General features: G+C 41.1%; 1 protein-coding gene across 2 annotated transcripts in view; it reads left to right on the forward strand.

Moving 5' to 3' along the window:
- Positions 1-15,208, forward strand: part of gabrb2a (gamma-aminobutyric acid type A receptor subunit beta2a) — a 39,315-nt gene extending 24,107 nt beyond the window's left edge. The window contains exons 5-10 of one of the 2 annotated variants that reach the window (XM_084353012.1): positions 3,188-3,270; positions 7,667-7,804; positions 8,064-8,216; positions 11,148-11,392; positions 11,859-11,999; positions 13,127-15,208. In XM_084353012.1, the coding sequence (XP_084209138.1) occupies positions 3,188-3,270; positions 7,667-7,804; positions 8,064-8,216; positions 11,148-11,392; positions 11,859-11,999; positions 13,127-13,483 (1,117 nt within the window). In that variant the 3' untranslated portion in view covers positions 13,484-15,208. The remainder of the gene's footprint in view (positions 1-3,187; positions 3,271-7,666; positions 7,805-8,063; positions 8,217-11,147; positions 11,393-11,858; positions 12,000-13,126) is intronic. The other variant, XM_084353013.1, reaches the window with a different exon arrangement.
- The last annotated feature ends 2,298 nt before the right edge of the window (positions 15,209-17,506 follow it).

The following is a 17,506-nucleotide window of genomic DNA, read 5'->3' on the forward strand; positions in this document are numbered from 1 at the left end:
TTCGGCTCTTAATTATTAAAGACAAAGCACTCTTCAAGATAAGTTGTAGTTACGATGGAGTTAAGAGAGGAGCGATATTGAGATTTAGTTTTTGCTGCTACTGTTTATTCTTATAAGTAGGGATGAGTTTTGAAACATTTTTAAGATATGTGTAGCTCTACATTTATTTTTAGACTGGCTATGTAAAATTTTGCAAGATTATGTTATTTTTTAAATTTATTTATTTTAATGTTTATACATTGAAAAAAAAAAACACATCTCCCCAAGGTTTAGGCAATATGTTGATCTATACCATCAAACATCATAAATTTGTCATCTGTCAGAGATTTTGTACTTTCACAACAGCAATCCCTTCATTATTGGGCCATTGTGTGCAAAGTTGAAAATTAGTAAGACTGATTTATGGAGATCACGGCTGTTATATATGATATTTGCAACAATTTGAGTAATTATTTCATTTCCAACAGTTTGTTTTATCATTAAAAAAGGTTCTGATTTTCCAGAAAATCTGAATATATTATTGCGATATCTATAGAAATTTGAAAAAGAAAAATGTTCCCGTGAGTGATCAGATCTATTTTTAACCATGTGTACTTTGTTTTGTCTCTTTTTTGATACATACATTACCCTAAAAATACGAGTGTAGCGACGTGGACAGAGAGTCTGTAAACTCATAAACATAAATTGCACAAGGCTGAACATCTTCTCTGGATAATTTTAAACGATATTGTCATATATGTATTATTAACACAATGTCAATATTTTTGATGTTATGCAATGTTATGTTATGTTGTGTTATTTTATGTTATGTTATGGTCGTTATGTTTTGTTATTTTATGTTGTGTTTTCTTACATTATGTTATGTTATGGTATGTTATGTTTTGTTATGTTACGTTTTGTTATGTTATGTTATGTTATGTTATGTTATGTTATGTTATGTTATGTTTTGTTACATTATGTTATGTTATGGTATGTTATGTTTTGTTATGTTATGTTACGTTTTGTCATGGTTTCTTATGTTTTGTTTTGTTTTGTTTTGTTTTGTTATGTTATGTTTTGTTACATTACGTTTTGTTATGGTTTGTTTTGTTATGTTATGTTATGTTATGTTATGTTTTGTTATGTTATGTTACGTTTTGTTATGGTTTGTTTTGTTATGTTACGTTTTGTTATGTTATGTTATGTTATGTTATGTTATGTTATGTTATGTTATGTTACACTTTGTTATGTTATGTTATTTTATGTTATGTTATGTTATGTTACACTTTGTTATGTTATGTTATGTTATGTTATGTTATATTACATTATGTTATGTTATGTTACATTATGTTATGTTATGTTATGGTATGTTATGTTTTGTTATGTTACGTTTTGTTATGGTATGTTATGTTATTTTTTGCTATGTTACGTTTTGTTATGTTATGTTACAAACCAACATATTTCAATAATTAAGTGTCGGCACCTTCATACGTGCCAGAATAAAGCATTATCATAATAAGTAAACAAGTTGATATTTCTATTAGAAACACGATAAATGATCTCATAACGCTGGCAGATTTCTTTCACTTGAATTAAGAAAATGAGACGTTTAGGATCCAAAAATAAACAAAAATGTTTTTCAAGTGTAATCTATTCACTACTAATGACTTGGCGAATGCTTAGGTGGTCACAGGCCGTTTTCATTGTCAGCTATGAATGAATGAATGGATCACTAAAGCAATGAACTGATTAAATGATAGTGACTCGCTATGACAAGGGAAACCCAAGGTCATGACAAATACTTCACCATATACTGGGAATTCTCCCACAGGCTGCTATTATTGTTAATGGTCGCATGATGCTATCATGTTTTATATCAATCAGTGTGTGTGTGTGTGTGTGTGTGTGTGTGTGTGTGTGTGTGTGTGTGTATGTGTGTGTGTGTCTTATGGGATGCTAGCTTTAGTCCCTCTAGTTAAATTGTGTGTCCAGTCTCTCTCAGACAGCCTCGGGGGTTTGGCACGGCCGGGTGCCAGCCCGTCTCAGCTCTGGCCAACTTGTCGTGTGTGTAACAGGAAGTGCGTCGCTCTGAGTGAACCTGTCGGACGCGGCTGGCTGACACTCGACGGCTCTTTATTATAGGATTGTGTGACCAGAGGTTGAACTCTGTCCATGTTTTATCCACTTAAGGGAGGAAAATAAAACTGGAGTTGTGTCCCAGTTCTATCATTCATACAGGACTAATTGTAAGCAGTAGATACTCATGTTGAAAGTATACTGTTCATTTAGTATGCAATAAATAAATTGATACAGTACGTGCACTGATTGAGGACAGTAACATTTGGGGAAATACGCTTTTCCAAATATTTGTCTTTTGTTTTGAGATAAGATAAAACTTTATTTTTCCTGAGTGAAATTGTTGTAAACTGTGCAACAGTTGCAGTCCGAAGTAGCTGTGTCACCTGTCAGCTATTTATTTTATTCATTTAGTTTTGTTGCTCTCATTAGCTACTCCCTTTTCACTTTGCATTGCATTGTGGTGCAATAATGTTCACTGACATCACACAATAGAATCAAACATTACATACATGCAAGCTGTTTTGTATGCTTTAGTTTGACAGTATGAACACATTGCATACTTAAAACCTGCTTATAATTGATTTGTAGCATGGATTTGTCACAATTCAGGTCTTACAGGGTCCCTGGGTATCTATAAAGTTCTGATGTAGAAAATTAAAGTTCGACAAAAGTTCAATCCGTTGTGGTAATAAAAAAATAAATAAATTACCAAACCAAAAACCAACACTTCAACATATTAAAACAAATCTAACAATTAATAGATAAGGACAAAATGGCCAAAGGGCCAACCCCTTGATATATATATATATATATAAGATGGGCAGACAGAGGAAAGGTAAAGGTTTAATTTACTTTTTTTTCTTCAACTTGATCTCTGTCAAAATTACAATGAACATCTGCTAGGATGAATTTCTCTGATCACCTCTTTGATGTTATTTTCCTGTTGTTTTCAGAGGAGTAATTCCACATCAGCTGCTCCTTAGTTACAGATATTTGTCATCATCCTGCTTTGACGTGCACATCGTACTCTGTAGTGAAGGTCAAATGAAATGAACTGGGCCGCCTGTGGCTGCCTCGCCCGGCTCTTTGATGAAACCTATATATATTTTCCATCCCGCTCTGTGTGTAGGATCACCACAACCGCAGCCTGCATGATGGACCTGCGCCGCTACCCTCTAGATGAGCAAAACTGCACCTTGGAGATCGAAAGCTGTAAGTACCGCTGTCTCTGACAACCAGCTCTCACGCCCACACGTAGACTTAAACAGATCTCACATACGCATGCAGCTCTGAAATCTGGTTTGAAAACAGTCTGTTGGCCCGGTGGCGGCAAGGTAGAAGGAAGGTTGATAAGACTGCATGTAAAATGCTGAGAAAGGCTGATGAGATATCAAGAGATACGCATCAAGAAGAGGAACATCACTAATGGCTCACTGACTGATAACATCCAGCCTAATTAATTCAACTCCAACTGCAGTGGCTTCCCAAGGCGTGGACGAGCCTGATTAGGTCCAGTGTTTCAGGGATGTGCTGATAGTGGATGTTATGTGCAGCTTCCTCCCGAAACTGCCTCCATGTTTGTACAGTACAAAGAGCTCATTTCACACGGAGTTTGTAATTGTACGTGATCCGGCGTTCTCGAGTCGAGGGAGGGAGGGAGGGAGGGAGCGTGGAGGAACATGAGAGGGAAAGACGAGGTCCTCTGCGTGTTTTATCTGGGTCCCCGGAGAGAAGGATTATGGGGCTGGGATGTGGTGTAGGGCTCAGTCTTTCCGGGTTTGATCACACCATTGCCAGCAGCGTTAAGCAGCACAAAAACAGCGCGGGTCAGAACCGCCTCTCCCTGCTCCTCTCCCATTATGCTCGCCATCTCTCCCCTCATCGCTCCCTCTTTCCGTTTCTCATCTCCTTTCTTTGCACAGTCTCATCCTCTTCTTTTTTTTCCTCTCCCAGCCTTTTTATCTCTCTCTCCATCACTCATACTCTCTTTTTTTCTCCTCCTCCTCTCTCAGGCAGCCCAACACAAAATGCACACACACACACACACACACGCACACACGCGCACACACACACACTCCCTCCCTCACACACGCACACAGCTCCAGTTTTGATCACCAGGCAGTATCTGCTCTCATATGGATTAACTGGCAATGGTTTTAACGTTGGAATCGCTTCATGCCAGAGCATGCTATTTTATTCAGACTAATGAGCCCAGAGAACTCTCACTTCCCTTGATAAACTTGATGCATTTTTAACAGACACAAGTCTTAAAACCCCAGATCCCCTGATACATCAGCAGCTCACTGCTGCGGCTCAGGCCACTGGTCTCACATGCTGGGCTGCACTGAGCAATAATTGATTTCCAACACTAAAGATTCATTGTATTGCAAATGTACACATGCAAATACACACCCACATATGCATGCATATCTTAGAGCTCGTACTGCGTTGTCTCTCTCTTCACGTCAATTGCGGGACTCACATGACAGCCCCGGATGAGTGTGTGTGCGGTGATGTAATACATCTACATCTTTCCGAAAACGTACAGAGACAATGGTGCAGAACTAATGGAGCTACAACCCGACTGACCGGTTATCTACAGGCCATAAAATGCTCCCTTACGACGTTTGTAGTGCCAAAACCTCCCTCTCCCGAACTCCTCGACACCCTCCTGATCCCAGCACCGTCACGGCTGCTCCGAACTGAACTGAGCTGCACATCAAAACAGCAACATGGTGGACTCGGCCCTAAGTGGCATGATTCGAGGCTGGGATGATGATAATGCAGATGTGGAGGGAGAGCTTACTGTATCTGCCAGCATACAGTCTCAGCATCAGCCACATTATGCTCCACAGCTGCACCGGGTGTGTTCATTTCCTTTTGTTGTTTTTTTTTACCTCGGATGTGAATGCAACAGTTAAATAATAAGGCTGGTGATAATCAATACTTTTTTTTATTGTCTTCCCATTAAAAGACCAAAACATTGATTCTAAATCGAACGTGCCATGAAGCTCTATTGTTGTCCAGAAACAACAACAATAACAACAACTGGATGACCTTCATTACCAGAAACACAAAGACTATGGTTTATTTTTTAATCAACCCCATGTAAATACACCACATACGTATTAATCCGCAGCTGAAAATAGTCCTTGACAAATACACACTTAGTGACATTTACTTAAAGCTATAGTGCCCAGCTGATTCAGGAGCTTATTAAGCGCATGATCTGATATCGCTGTATTGGTGTTGTTCCTGAGCAGTTAATGTTGCTCCAGAAAAATCACAACTGACCAATCATGTTTTTGTAACGTCATGTTGGGATAATCGTGAATATCCCCACACGAATGACTTGAAAATGCTGTCTAGCTTGCTGACGTACAGTCCTATATTGGTGTCCGGATTTATTTTGAATTGCCTGAGTCTATAATAATGTCGACCTTAATTGATGCGAGATGTGCATTCCCAGACCAACATCAGGTCCTGATTGGTGTTTTTCAAAACAGACATTTTGACATTTCACAGTAGGAAAAACAGGGACATAAATACAACCCCAACACATTTTGCATTGATATTAAAAACAAGGCAAAAACGTACCTATTTTTTAAGTTGGGAAGTAATATAGTAGTATATGTCAGGATTGCCCTCTCTCCTCCTTGTTTGCTTTATACACAAAACATCCCATTTTGCATCTTTATGCAGATCATTTTACTATCTTTTTTACTTAAGGTCTTTAAGATCTCCAGATGTAAGATTAACTGGTTTAAGTGGGACATGAAATCTGACATTTCAGACATTTAACAGACCAAATACTTTGAAGTTTAAAGGAATTATTCAACATTTTGGGAAATATTCTCCTTCAACTGTAGTTAAATGAATGATGGTCGTTCAGTCGTCTGTTTTGGGTTTTCTTGTTTTGTTCATGCTGGTTCATGCAGAGTGGTGCTACTGTTGATATTATTAGCAGCACCTGTGCTTTCCCCCACGATGAAGAGTCAAAATGTCTGCTGTGAAAAAGGCCCGTGGCTGGAGTTAGCTGCCTGTCCAACCAATAACAGCCCGACACGAGCGCCATGACTAACCTAACCTTGAATGTCAGAATTATGTGTTAATTTTTAAAAAATCAAAGCCTTGGAGTTTAATTATTCATCACATCTGAATAGGTCACTGCCTCTATTTTGAGTGTGAGGCAGACAAAGTAGAGCTCTGTCTGAGCTGGGAGATGGCTGCTCCCTGTTTGCCTCTTCGTGTCAGAGACAGTCTGCAACACTGACTGTGACTGCAGCCGCTTCCATCCGTGTGCAACAAACCACAGTGTTTCCTGGCTTTAAAATAGCACGTTTGTCCCAATATTTTTAACACATAGCGATGAAACCACATTAGCTTTTTTTATGTGTTAGAGCTGTTTATTTCTCAACTAAAAACACCAGTAGATCCCACATATATGTATATTTTAAGGATCATATTGTCATTTTGAATTCATTTCATATCTTGCAGTTATATAATCATGTAATCCATCGTCGCACATCCATCATGCAGCTACATTTTTTTTGTGATGTTTGTAACACTGATGCGCTGAAGGAGAACAGAGACCTTCCTGGAAACTCTTCCGACATACAAGATTTAAGAGTTTGTTGAATAACATCACATTCACCAGGACTTCTGTTGGAAAATCAAAGAGATTAAACATACAATGAGCCAACATGAATGTCGATTAAAAGTTTGCTGTTTGATGGCTGACAGCCAAGCAAAAGGTTGTGTTTCTGGAGCTTCCAGCAATCACTTGAACACATCAGCAAGGAAAAATACAAAAAAAATGACCTGTGCTACTCTGTTATCATCAAAATATGGATATTTTTTTAGCATGTTCGTTCCACTGAGAAAAAACAAAAACTCAAATTTTATTTTTAGAGATTTTTTTTTTAGATTTTTAGTAAAAAGTACAAATGGCAAGGCTTGTGTTTGGTGTGTTAAGCACAACAGCATTTAAGATAAATTACATCTGACCATAGTCAAGATGAGTATTGAAACAGTTCAGTATCAATATTTATGATATTTAGATTTTTGACAACACTATTATGATTTATCTCTTAGTTGTCTTTCTGTATAGTGAAATATAAAACCAGTGGTTATCTGGAAGATGAAAAATATCTGCATGTCTATTGTCTAATTTGATTTTACATTTAGATCCTGTTTCATAATAAAAAGTACAATCAGTTGGCGTAATAGCTCAGCTGGTAGAGTGTGTGCCTTGTTTACAGAAGCTGCGTCCTCGCTGCAGCAGCCAAAGGTTCACATATGACCTGTGGCCCTTTGCTGCACGTCATCCCCTCTCTCGCCCTATTTCCTGTCACTCTTCACCTGTCCTATAAATGAAAATCCCCCCCAAAAATAAATGCAACTGAACACAGCCAAAATGCTTTTCCTAAATCGACTTGTGACCCCTCAGATGTACTTTGTGGTCTCTTGTGGAGGTCTCTACCCGCAGGTCTAGCTCTAGAAAGTGTTGACATGAACATTTCTGCGCTACACTATGATGTATTACAGACCAGTAGTGGACGATGATAATGTGTCTCTAAGTGTCTGAGCTCTGGTTTCTCCTCTGCAGATGGCTACACTACAGATGATATTGAGTTTTACTGGCGAGGTGGAGACGGCGCAGTGTCCGGGGTCGACAGAATAGAACTGCCACAGTTCTCCATCGTCGACTATAAACTCATCTCCAAGAACGTGGTCTTTTCTACAGGTACACGACAGTCGACTTTGTCTTTGCTCCTTTGACTTTGTCCTTTTCATGAGCAGTGGCGGCTTTGTTGGACTAAAAAAAAACAGGTTATTAGGAAAATGAAAAACACTCCAACATTAAAATCCAGACACACAAAAAAACATTGGTTTAAGGTTTTGGAGTCGTGCATGGCAGGCTCAAGGAAAATATAGCTTTAAGTGGGCGTCATTGAGGAAAATCTATTTCTATCCCACTTCCTCTCTCCCTGTGCCTCCTTCAGGTTCGTACCCCCGCCTGTCCCTCAGCTTCAAACTGAAGAGGAACATTGGTTACTTCATCCTGCAGACATACATGCCTTCCATCCTGATTACCATCCTCTCCTGGGTCTCCTTCTGGATCAACTACGATGCCTCGGCTGCCAGAGTGGCCCTGGGTAGGATCGCCTCGCCACCGCTGAACAGTGACCCCGGGAAATAACCCAAAGCTAAATGATAACTGACCAGAAGAGCCATTTAGCACACATGTAGATTAGCCTTAGATCTATACATTATTATGTGTGTCACGAGCCTGATCTCTGTGTTGACTCTTTATTTTCCAAGCGTTGACTCTTCTTCTCATTAGCTTTAAGCATGTGAGTGATAGCAGTGTGTGATAGGCTGCCTGGCTAAATGTCTGTTGTTCAGAGATGACTATATGCATGACTCATGCAGAGCGAGAAGCGCTGCAGCTCGACCTTGAAGCGTGCTGTCTTTCTCTCTGCCTGTCTGTCTATCGGAGCCTCTCATTGGTTGCAGATTCCAGCTTATCAGAGCCAGATCACAGCTAAATTACAGGCGAGCGAAAGGCGGCAACATTTGCTTAAATGCACCTTAAACATGAGAGTGAATGCATCAATGTCAAACTAGCTCTGATGCTAAAATGTAAGCTGCCTTCAGTGTTAAACTTGGGTATGACAGGTCTGAGCAGCAGAGGGAATGGCTCTGAGCTTTATGTGTGTCGTTCTTGTCACACACCATTTGTTTTCTGGAGTGGGACACATGCGGGTTGGAGCCCCAGACGGTGCGTTCGAAGGGTAACGTGATTTAAAGATTTGCCCCCTCCCAGCGTCCTGAGAACGTGCAGCGAGCGAGCGAGCGCAGCCAATGAGAGATTGAGGCTCCATGCTACAGTGACACTGCTGGCTTCTGGGTTATTTATAATACGTGTGAATCTGACCAAATGCAGATTGTGCATGCAGATGACTAATGTATCAAACACAATGCGCGTATGTCAAAAAAGCAGGTGAATCGTGCTGTGACTAATAGCAGATGTTTACAGTGGCGACGCTGTGCTTTTTATATAGCCTACAGTTTGTTCTGTGTCGGTTTGGACACATGATTGGATAAAAAGCCTCATGAAACGCACACGTCTCAGTCTCAAGGTACCTTTTTATCCATATGGGTTCACATTCTTTCAGGCCTGTCTGTTTTCTATAAATAACATATAATGTACACGATGAACATGAATGCTTGTGTTCACCAGCACATGCACGTGTCCTTTGAAGTTGAGCACCTGATCTCAGCTGTTTTGATGAGCAGGGCAAATCCCAGTGAAACCACGCACCACTTCTTTTACTACGGACATTGAATCCTTTACTGAATAGTGAGCAGTTCATTCAGATTTTGAACACTTACACTCATCACCTGACTGTGATCTTCAAGATATCTTTAAGATGTGGAGCACTGCGCTGTGGGATTATCAGCAGAAAGTAGTAACCATAGACGATGTTCACATGGTGGCCATTTTCCTCTGACATCACGCTTAGGGTGGGGAGCTCAAATGTTGTACTGCTGTGTTGCACGTTACAGGTCCTGTAAATGTAGCGAATCTGACAAGTTGTATCATTTGATTGCTTCCTGACTGATCAGCAACTGAAAAGACAATGGATAGTGAAATCTGGAGAGATGTCAGGCTTTATTTCCAGGTAAAACTACATAGTTAGCTTCTGTTTGACAACAGCTAACATCAGCATTCAACAATTTCCTATATGATTGGAAAAGCAGAAATTAATTCTTAAATATCCACATTAATTTTAGACATTTAGTTAAGCCAGAAAGTGAAACACACCAGATGTAATCAAACGGTAATGTTAACTAGGAAGTCTTTGGATGCTAACGTTAGCTAATCGGTTATCCAATATCTTGTTTTAACTTGAAATGTGCCTCCAAATTTTTACCGTCTATTATCTTTTCAGTTGCTGATCAATTCGTTAGCAGTGTTTATATGAGTTGCAACCTGGAGCACAGCAGCAATAAATCCACCCTGAGCGTGATGTCAGAGGAAAATGGCCACCGTGTGAATACGGTCTAATCCATGGACACAACTTGTCAGTACATTAATTTACACACTCAAATTTGAACAGTTAATAAAACGGCAGATAGAAAATATATATTTATTATACAATAGCCTATAAATATGAAGTCATTTCTACAGCACAAGCAAGCTGCTCTGTGAGGCTAGACTTAGGCACAGCAGTGCTGTGAGCTAAACGCTAATGTCAGCATGCTAACATGCTCATAATTACAATGCTAATATGCTGACTTTAAACTGTATTTTTGTCTTTTTTTGCCATGTTCAATGCCTTATTTTAGTTTGTTAGCATGCTAACTTTAGCTAATTAGCACTAAACGTGAAGTACAGCTGAGGCTGATGGGAATGTTAATAGTTTTGCTGGTATTTGGTCAAAAAGTATGGGACAAATTGTCATTGTGACTTCATGGTGTTGCTGGACAAAGGGCTATTGAATCACCAAAATAATGATTCATCCTGAGGAGGACATGAATGTTTTTAGGCCTACTCAATTTCATGAAACAAAAAGGAGGCTTGCACGCTGCAGGGCTTCAGTCTGATGAAGAGCAGGTTTGCTCGAAACATCACATCGACGCATTGAATAATTTAGACATTGAAGCCGTGCAGTGTGCAAGCCATCTTTCTGTTTTGTTGTTTTGCTTACATTCGACTTAGCACCTGCCCTTTTTGACTTGGATGATCCTGTCCATTTTGGCACGCTACCAAATTTCATGACAATCTATCCAACACCTGGTAACATTTCACTCAAGACCACAACCGTCAACCTGCTGGTGGCACTAGAGGAAAAGTCAGGTGATCACCAAGGCCACGAGGATTTATTGTCTGAGGATCATGAATGTCTGTCTGTGTCATTTTAATCCACCCAGTTCATAGTGATATGCTGCTAGCATGGCTAAACGTCTGACAGAACTTTTGGTCAAACTAACATTTTTTCACCGTACAGATGATGGTGAAATTGTCTTACAGCATCTAAAGACTTCACTTTCTCTCTAAACGTGTGACCTGTGGTATCCAGGGATCACTACGGTGCTGACCATGACCACCATCAACACCCACTTGCGAGAGACGCTCCCAAAGATCCCCTACGTGAAGGCTATTGACATGTACCTGATGGGCTGCTTTGTGTTTGTCTTCCTGGCCCTGCTGGAGTACGCCTTCGTCAACTACATCTTCTTCGGCCAGGGCCCCCAGCGGCAGAAGAAGGCGGCTGAGAAAGCAGCCACGGCCAATAACGAGAAGCTGAGACCCGACCCCAACAAAGTACGTGTGCGGGCAAACTTTCCTGTGTCTGTGCTGTCAGTTAATGTGTGTGTTTGTTTCTGTGGGAGCAAAATGACTTCTTCTCCTCTCAAGGTCAATGTGATGCTGTGATCAATGCTTGATGTCCTTTACCAGCACTCTTTACTCCTGCTCTAGCACTCCGTTTCTCACTGGTTTAGCTTTGTGTGTCAACTTTATTACTCAGACTAGGATCTGAAAGAGTGAATGCAGAAGCAATGATTGGCTTTTACTTTATCTCCATATTTCTGTGTCTCTCAAAGGGCAAGGCACCTTGGAAAAATCACTGGCTGTGGTGCCCAAGCCTTTCCTTGAAATTTCATTCAGCTGCTAAAGTTAGCAGGAACAACAGCAACATAAATAAGAAAAAAATAAAACACCCTTTCCTTCTGAGTGTGGCAAGCTACGATTTCCCCGAAGTAACAGTGCTGATTTTGTATGCTTGCAGTGGCTGGTGGGAAATGTAGTTCAGAGAGATGATGCTCTGTATGCCAGAATGAAACAGAGGGAAATTGACGCATATGACTCGATGTGGGATCCCATCTTTGTGGACGATGCCGCATTAGGACTAGGCGAGCAAAGAAATAAGGTACTGGAGGTTTTGAAAGTCAAAACTAACAATGTCATCAATCTGAATCAATCCAGATCAGAGGAAAATGCTGTAGTTTTTGTGCATTTCTTTGATTTTCTATAGATTTTTTAAGGCAACTTTGATCATCACTCCCACCATTGTGTTTTTTCCCTCTCTTGGTTTGCTCTTCATGCATTTTCCTGACAAACATGGCTCAGCAGTTTGATTTCTGCAGGCATTAATTTAATCTTAACTTGGGCTGTATATTTCAAAATTGACGGGTAACGACAAATATGGCAAGAGAGAAGAAAACATCAGTAGCTTCTCTTGAGATGATATCATTCAGATACTGAACAATCTCAAAGGCAATTGATAACTCTTTCAAGGCTAAGTGAACTAATTGAAAAAAAACAAAACAAAAAGGATTGTCAGATAAGAGAAAGAGATCATTTGCAGTTTGGTGAATAGTGCCAGAGTTACACAAAAACAACAAAATACAACCAGCTCCATTTACAGCGGGACAGGATTGGATTATAGGGACGTTTTTCCTCAGAAGTCAGGCTATGGATGAAGAAATGTTGATCCGAATTCACTTCCCACAACGTCTTTCCTGACCTGACCCCCCGAACCTTTTTAGCCTACCTCTCCTCCATCTTTGCAAAGTCCTTACTATTTCTCTCAACCTTCTCCTGTCACATTTTTTTCCTTTTGCTTTTCTCTTTTTTTAATTCAGTTTGTCTTGTGAATCGACAGAATTTTAACCACACTCTGGTTGAAATTCTGAGATGACAATGAAGATTTCTCCATGAGACTTAGTTTGTGGAGTGCGTTGTGCTCTTCCAGGAATGTTACCTCATAGTCTTGTGGTCGTATTATCACTTAGATATTGATTGACAGATGATCAATGATTTAATTCTTTTTTTTAAAGTGCTTAGAATAATTTTTCACTGTAAGTAACACAGTTTTGACTCATTTGCATTACCCATTCTAGCACCTCATCAGTATTTTTTACACAGTGAATTACTTAATTATCATTATAGCTGCACTTGTTTTGAATAGACTTAGTCTGAAGTTAAAAAACACTTTGAGATTTCCCTTTGGCAGTAACTTCTCATGGCTCCACCTGTTTTTACACCCTCACACAGATGACTCCCGACGACAACATCCTGTTCAGCACCCTGGAGATGAAGAATGAGATGGGTGGTGCCGGGGATCTGTCCCGGGGCCTGGGAGCGCCCGGAGACCCCCGCAACACCATGCTGGCCTACGATAGCTCGACACTGCAGTACCGCAGGGCAGCCATGGCCCGCCAGAACTATGGCCATAGCGCTTTGGAGCGCCACGCCCAGAAGAAGTCGCGCCTACGGAGACGGGCCTCCCAGCTCAAGGTGAATATCCCAGACCTGTCCGACGTGAACTCTATCGATAAGTGGTCCAGGATGATCTTCCCCACCGTCTTCTCCTTCTTCAACGTCGTCTACTGGCTCTACTACGTCCATTAAACCTGGCGGCGTCCGGTGGCCATCTTGTGGCGGGCACGCAATGAAGGGGGGGATGGGAGAGGGGGATTTAGGGGAGGTGAGAGAAATCAAGAGAGAGAGAGAGAGAGAGAGATGATGATGTGAGAGAGAGAGAGAGAATGAGAGATGAACAGTGCACCAACTTTTTTTAGCTGGTTCATTTTAGAAAAAGTGGGGAGAGAGTGCAAAGACTTTTGGATGGACTGCAGCAGCACCCAACACTTCAGTCAGCAGTGACTCTTTTAGGATTTGGGAAACACCTTAAAACGACTGAAAAACACTCGAAAAAGAAGAGCGAGTTTTAAAAAGACAGAAACGGTGCCTGTTCCAGAATTTCAATATATCACTAATATTTGTCATTCGTAGCTTACTCTCTGTGGATCAAATATTTATGCTTGTGTTTGCATATACTTTAAGGATTTGTTTTGTTTAGTATCTATTTACTTCGTAGCCGAGCTGTCTGCATCCAGGAAAGCTTTATAAATGATTTTAAAGGAGTCATCCTTGATAGTCTATTTTCCTATAATTACTGTATATCAAAAACATCCTTTAAAAGCATGCTTATGTTTGATTTCATTTGCATCTCAGTCATGATGATGATGGCGCGCAAAGCATTTTAGTTTTACTAGTTGAGGTTTAGTCTGTCAGCTACCATTTTGCAGCTTTGGCTTAGCATGGCCCACCTGGGTGGATGGTTTGAGCATCGCGGGATGACAACAGGTGGACAGCAGGGGGCGCTCTTTTCTCTGGACATACCTGTGGGGCTTTAATGGTGCCAATGCTGAACAGAAAAAGCTTCTTCAGTTTTTGAAGGTCTCATATGATCCAGTGAAAGAGCGGGACTGTTGGACACTGACGCTTTGGCCAAGTTTATGTTTTTGCTTTTGCTGTGCTGACAGATTCAAGTCCATTTCACCACGTGTTATTTTTTTAAAGAGAACATTTGACTCCTCCGTACTTTCTGCCATCGTGTGAGGAGCTTCAGAGGCGGAGAATGGCTTTAACACGACTTAAGCTGGTGTAAGAACTTTGCTGATAGACGAGCTGAGTTTCATTGCAACCAGAGTTGCTGCATAAATATGGCAATCCACAATCATCATTATCAGTAGAATTGAATGATAGAAGTATGATGCGTTTCATTGTGATTAGGTTTCTGTTTTGAAAAACTGTAGATAAAACATAAATCATGTTTAAAGAAAAAGAGATGATTCATTTTTATAAATCAATACTCACATTATTGTGTAAATATTATGGATTTATTCTATTTAAATGGGTCTCTGTTGTTGTTTTTGCAGTTGAATTACAGATCAAATGTTCCATTCAGTCGAGAAAAAAAAAAAAGAAAAAGAACAATTTAACTGAGGAAAAAGAAAAAACACAATTCACAACTTTGCTGACTCTGTACTTTTTGGACTTTTCTCTCTTTTCTTTCTTTTTAATGGACTCTAAAAGCATCTACTTGCTGAAACTAAAGCACTTCCAGACACCAGTGACTTTTGGGTCAATGTTTTGTTCTCCAGAAATGACTAAACAAGGACCCCACTATCCAGGCATTGAAGTCAGGCATATTTTGTACAAAGTTTCTGTAAATTCCAATTGTAATATTTCATAATGACTGTAAATATCTTGTGTAATGATTGTCAGCAATTATGAAGATGTATCTAAATTCAATTAAAACTCAATTCAGTCTATCACTTCAATAACAGAGTACACGGGTGGCGGTTTTCTGTGTCCTGTACGAATGTGCGGCTGCTCGCGGTGACTGACTGTCGGGCTCACGGCTGATTGAGTGTCTGAATGAGTGAATGAACAACTGAACCCGACACAGGGAGTGAGTCTGCGAGCGAGGGAAGCAAATGTAGGGGTGAACAGAGAGATGTGAGGGCTGCAGCTGGGGACTATTGGCTGCATAATGGATGTAGAGGGAGAGGAGTCGGAGCGAGAGGCCGCAGCAGTGGTGGTCTGGGCTGAGATGGGCTCGGCTGGGGTCTGAGCAGGGCCGAGCGCCAGCCCCCGCCTCGGGGGACATTAACGCAGAGAGCCGTAGATATGGAGGCACTCTGTGGACTCAACTGTGGCCTGCTGGCTGCAGGGGCCAGAGCTACAAAAAAAGACAGGAAGAGAAAGAAAATAAAAGACAAGAAAGAGAGCGATTCTTGCATCCATCCATCCATGCCTCGACCTCTCCCTGCATCTTCCCCTCGCTCAGCAATCCGACTGCACTCTGCATTGCACTCTCCTCCTGATCTGACCACTGTTACAGCCCTTAAATGGATGCTATTGAATATTTGATGGTGCAAAACACTGAATATTTAATATTTAAAAAGGGATTTTGTTCTCGCAGGAACTAATGTGCGACTAATGTTTGGTTTTGAACTTGGAGGATGAGAAAAACACAATGAGATACCGACGGATGGAGGATGTTTTAACTGGGGAAATATCTGATGAACATTATGAATTAGAAATACACAGGAAACGAGGGTTTTAGAGTTTGTTAAATGTTGTTAAATGACACATGGAGAAACTTCAATGTACAGCAGTGGCTCTTTCTCATAGTGCGCAGGAAAATGGAGGGCAAATTAATATGTAACACAGGCAGACTCTTCATGTTTGATGATTTTATGGCCGTTTGTTTTTGAGATAACAGAAGAGACCCGAGCCTGCTGAGAGCAGGGCTGCACGTGGCCTTTTTCTGTGTGTGTGTGTGTGTGTGTGTGTCTGTGCGTCTTTGTGTGTGCATCTGATGCTTCTCGGAGTGAAAAACTCTAAGTGCAAAACTACCTAAAAAGGCAAAGTGATGTAAAAAGTGATGTAACGCCACATGTAACCGTGTTCCAGGTTCCTCCATGCATCAGTAAAAATCAGCTCTACATTACTGTTCCCCCTCACTATAACAGATGTATTATCTCACTACAGTAGACAGATGGTTTGTGCTAAATTGCCCCTCTCTCTCTCTCACTCCCTCTCTTTCCCCTCTTTTCAAAAAGGGCATCAGTGTTGACATGTAAGAGAGGGGGAAAAGGCAGATGCTTTCTACTTTGTAGTGTTTCCATGTCACTGGAGTAATTAGGAATGCACAGACCTCTGCTCTGTGGAATCATGTGCGCCTGTGTGTGTGTGTGTGTGTGTGTGTGTGTGTGTGTGTGTGTGTGTGTGTGTTTTGTTTCCAAGAGTGTGTTTCCTCTCAGTGTGTATATGTGTGTGTGTTTGATTGGGTTCACAGCTGCGCCACTGTGCAGTCGGCGTGCCAGCCAAGCCAAACCCAGCCAGAGCTGACTGGGACAGGTGAGAGGGTGAGTCTGGCACACTTGCGTCACGCCACTCCCCTGCTGTATCGGGATGGAAAAAACACGCTGCGCTGCCCAGGAGAGACGAACCCGCCTCTGTCAGCTGTTCAAGGACGAAACAGGAAATCGTTTTCAATTCTTTGATTGATGATAAATCACCTGCAAGGTCGAGCGTGTCATGATTTAAAACAGACAATAAAGGTCCATTTATCTCCATTTGAGGGCAGTTATCCAGTAATGCCTCTAGGTATCAAATACTAACCAGGTACATATAGTTTTATTATGACTGTGTCACAATAATGAGTGGTGAACAGGTTCTGCAGCTCGCGCTGGAAATGACAACATATGTCAACATGAGGAAGTGGAAAGCATCCTACATGCATGCCATCTGTGCATGAAACTGCTTTGTTGTAGTCTGTCATACATCAGAGTCTCACTCACGTACATGTGAACACATTCATTCACTCAGCTCCGTGTAAACAACACCACTCGACCCTTGACATGCAAATCTGAAACTGAGGTATGACTAGGAATCTATCTAGCTCACCTTTCAGGCTTCTGTAGGTGACCTCCGACCTCTCAGCCGGTGAGAGGAAGTGAGCAGACCATAAAGACGATATTCTCGGGGCGGGACATCACAGTCAGGATAACGTTATGCTGCTGTTTTCCAAGTTGCAAGTCATGTAAACGTCGGGAATCTGTTATAGTGTAACTCCAT

Source organism: Pagrus pagrus (assembly GCF_965226575.1).
Source record: "Pagrus pagrus genome assembly, chromosome: 5".
NCBI lineage: Eukaryota > Metazoa > Chordata > Actinopteri > Spariformes > Sparidae > Pagrus > Pagrus pagrus.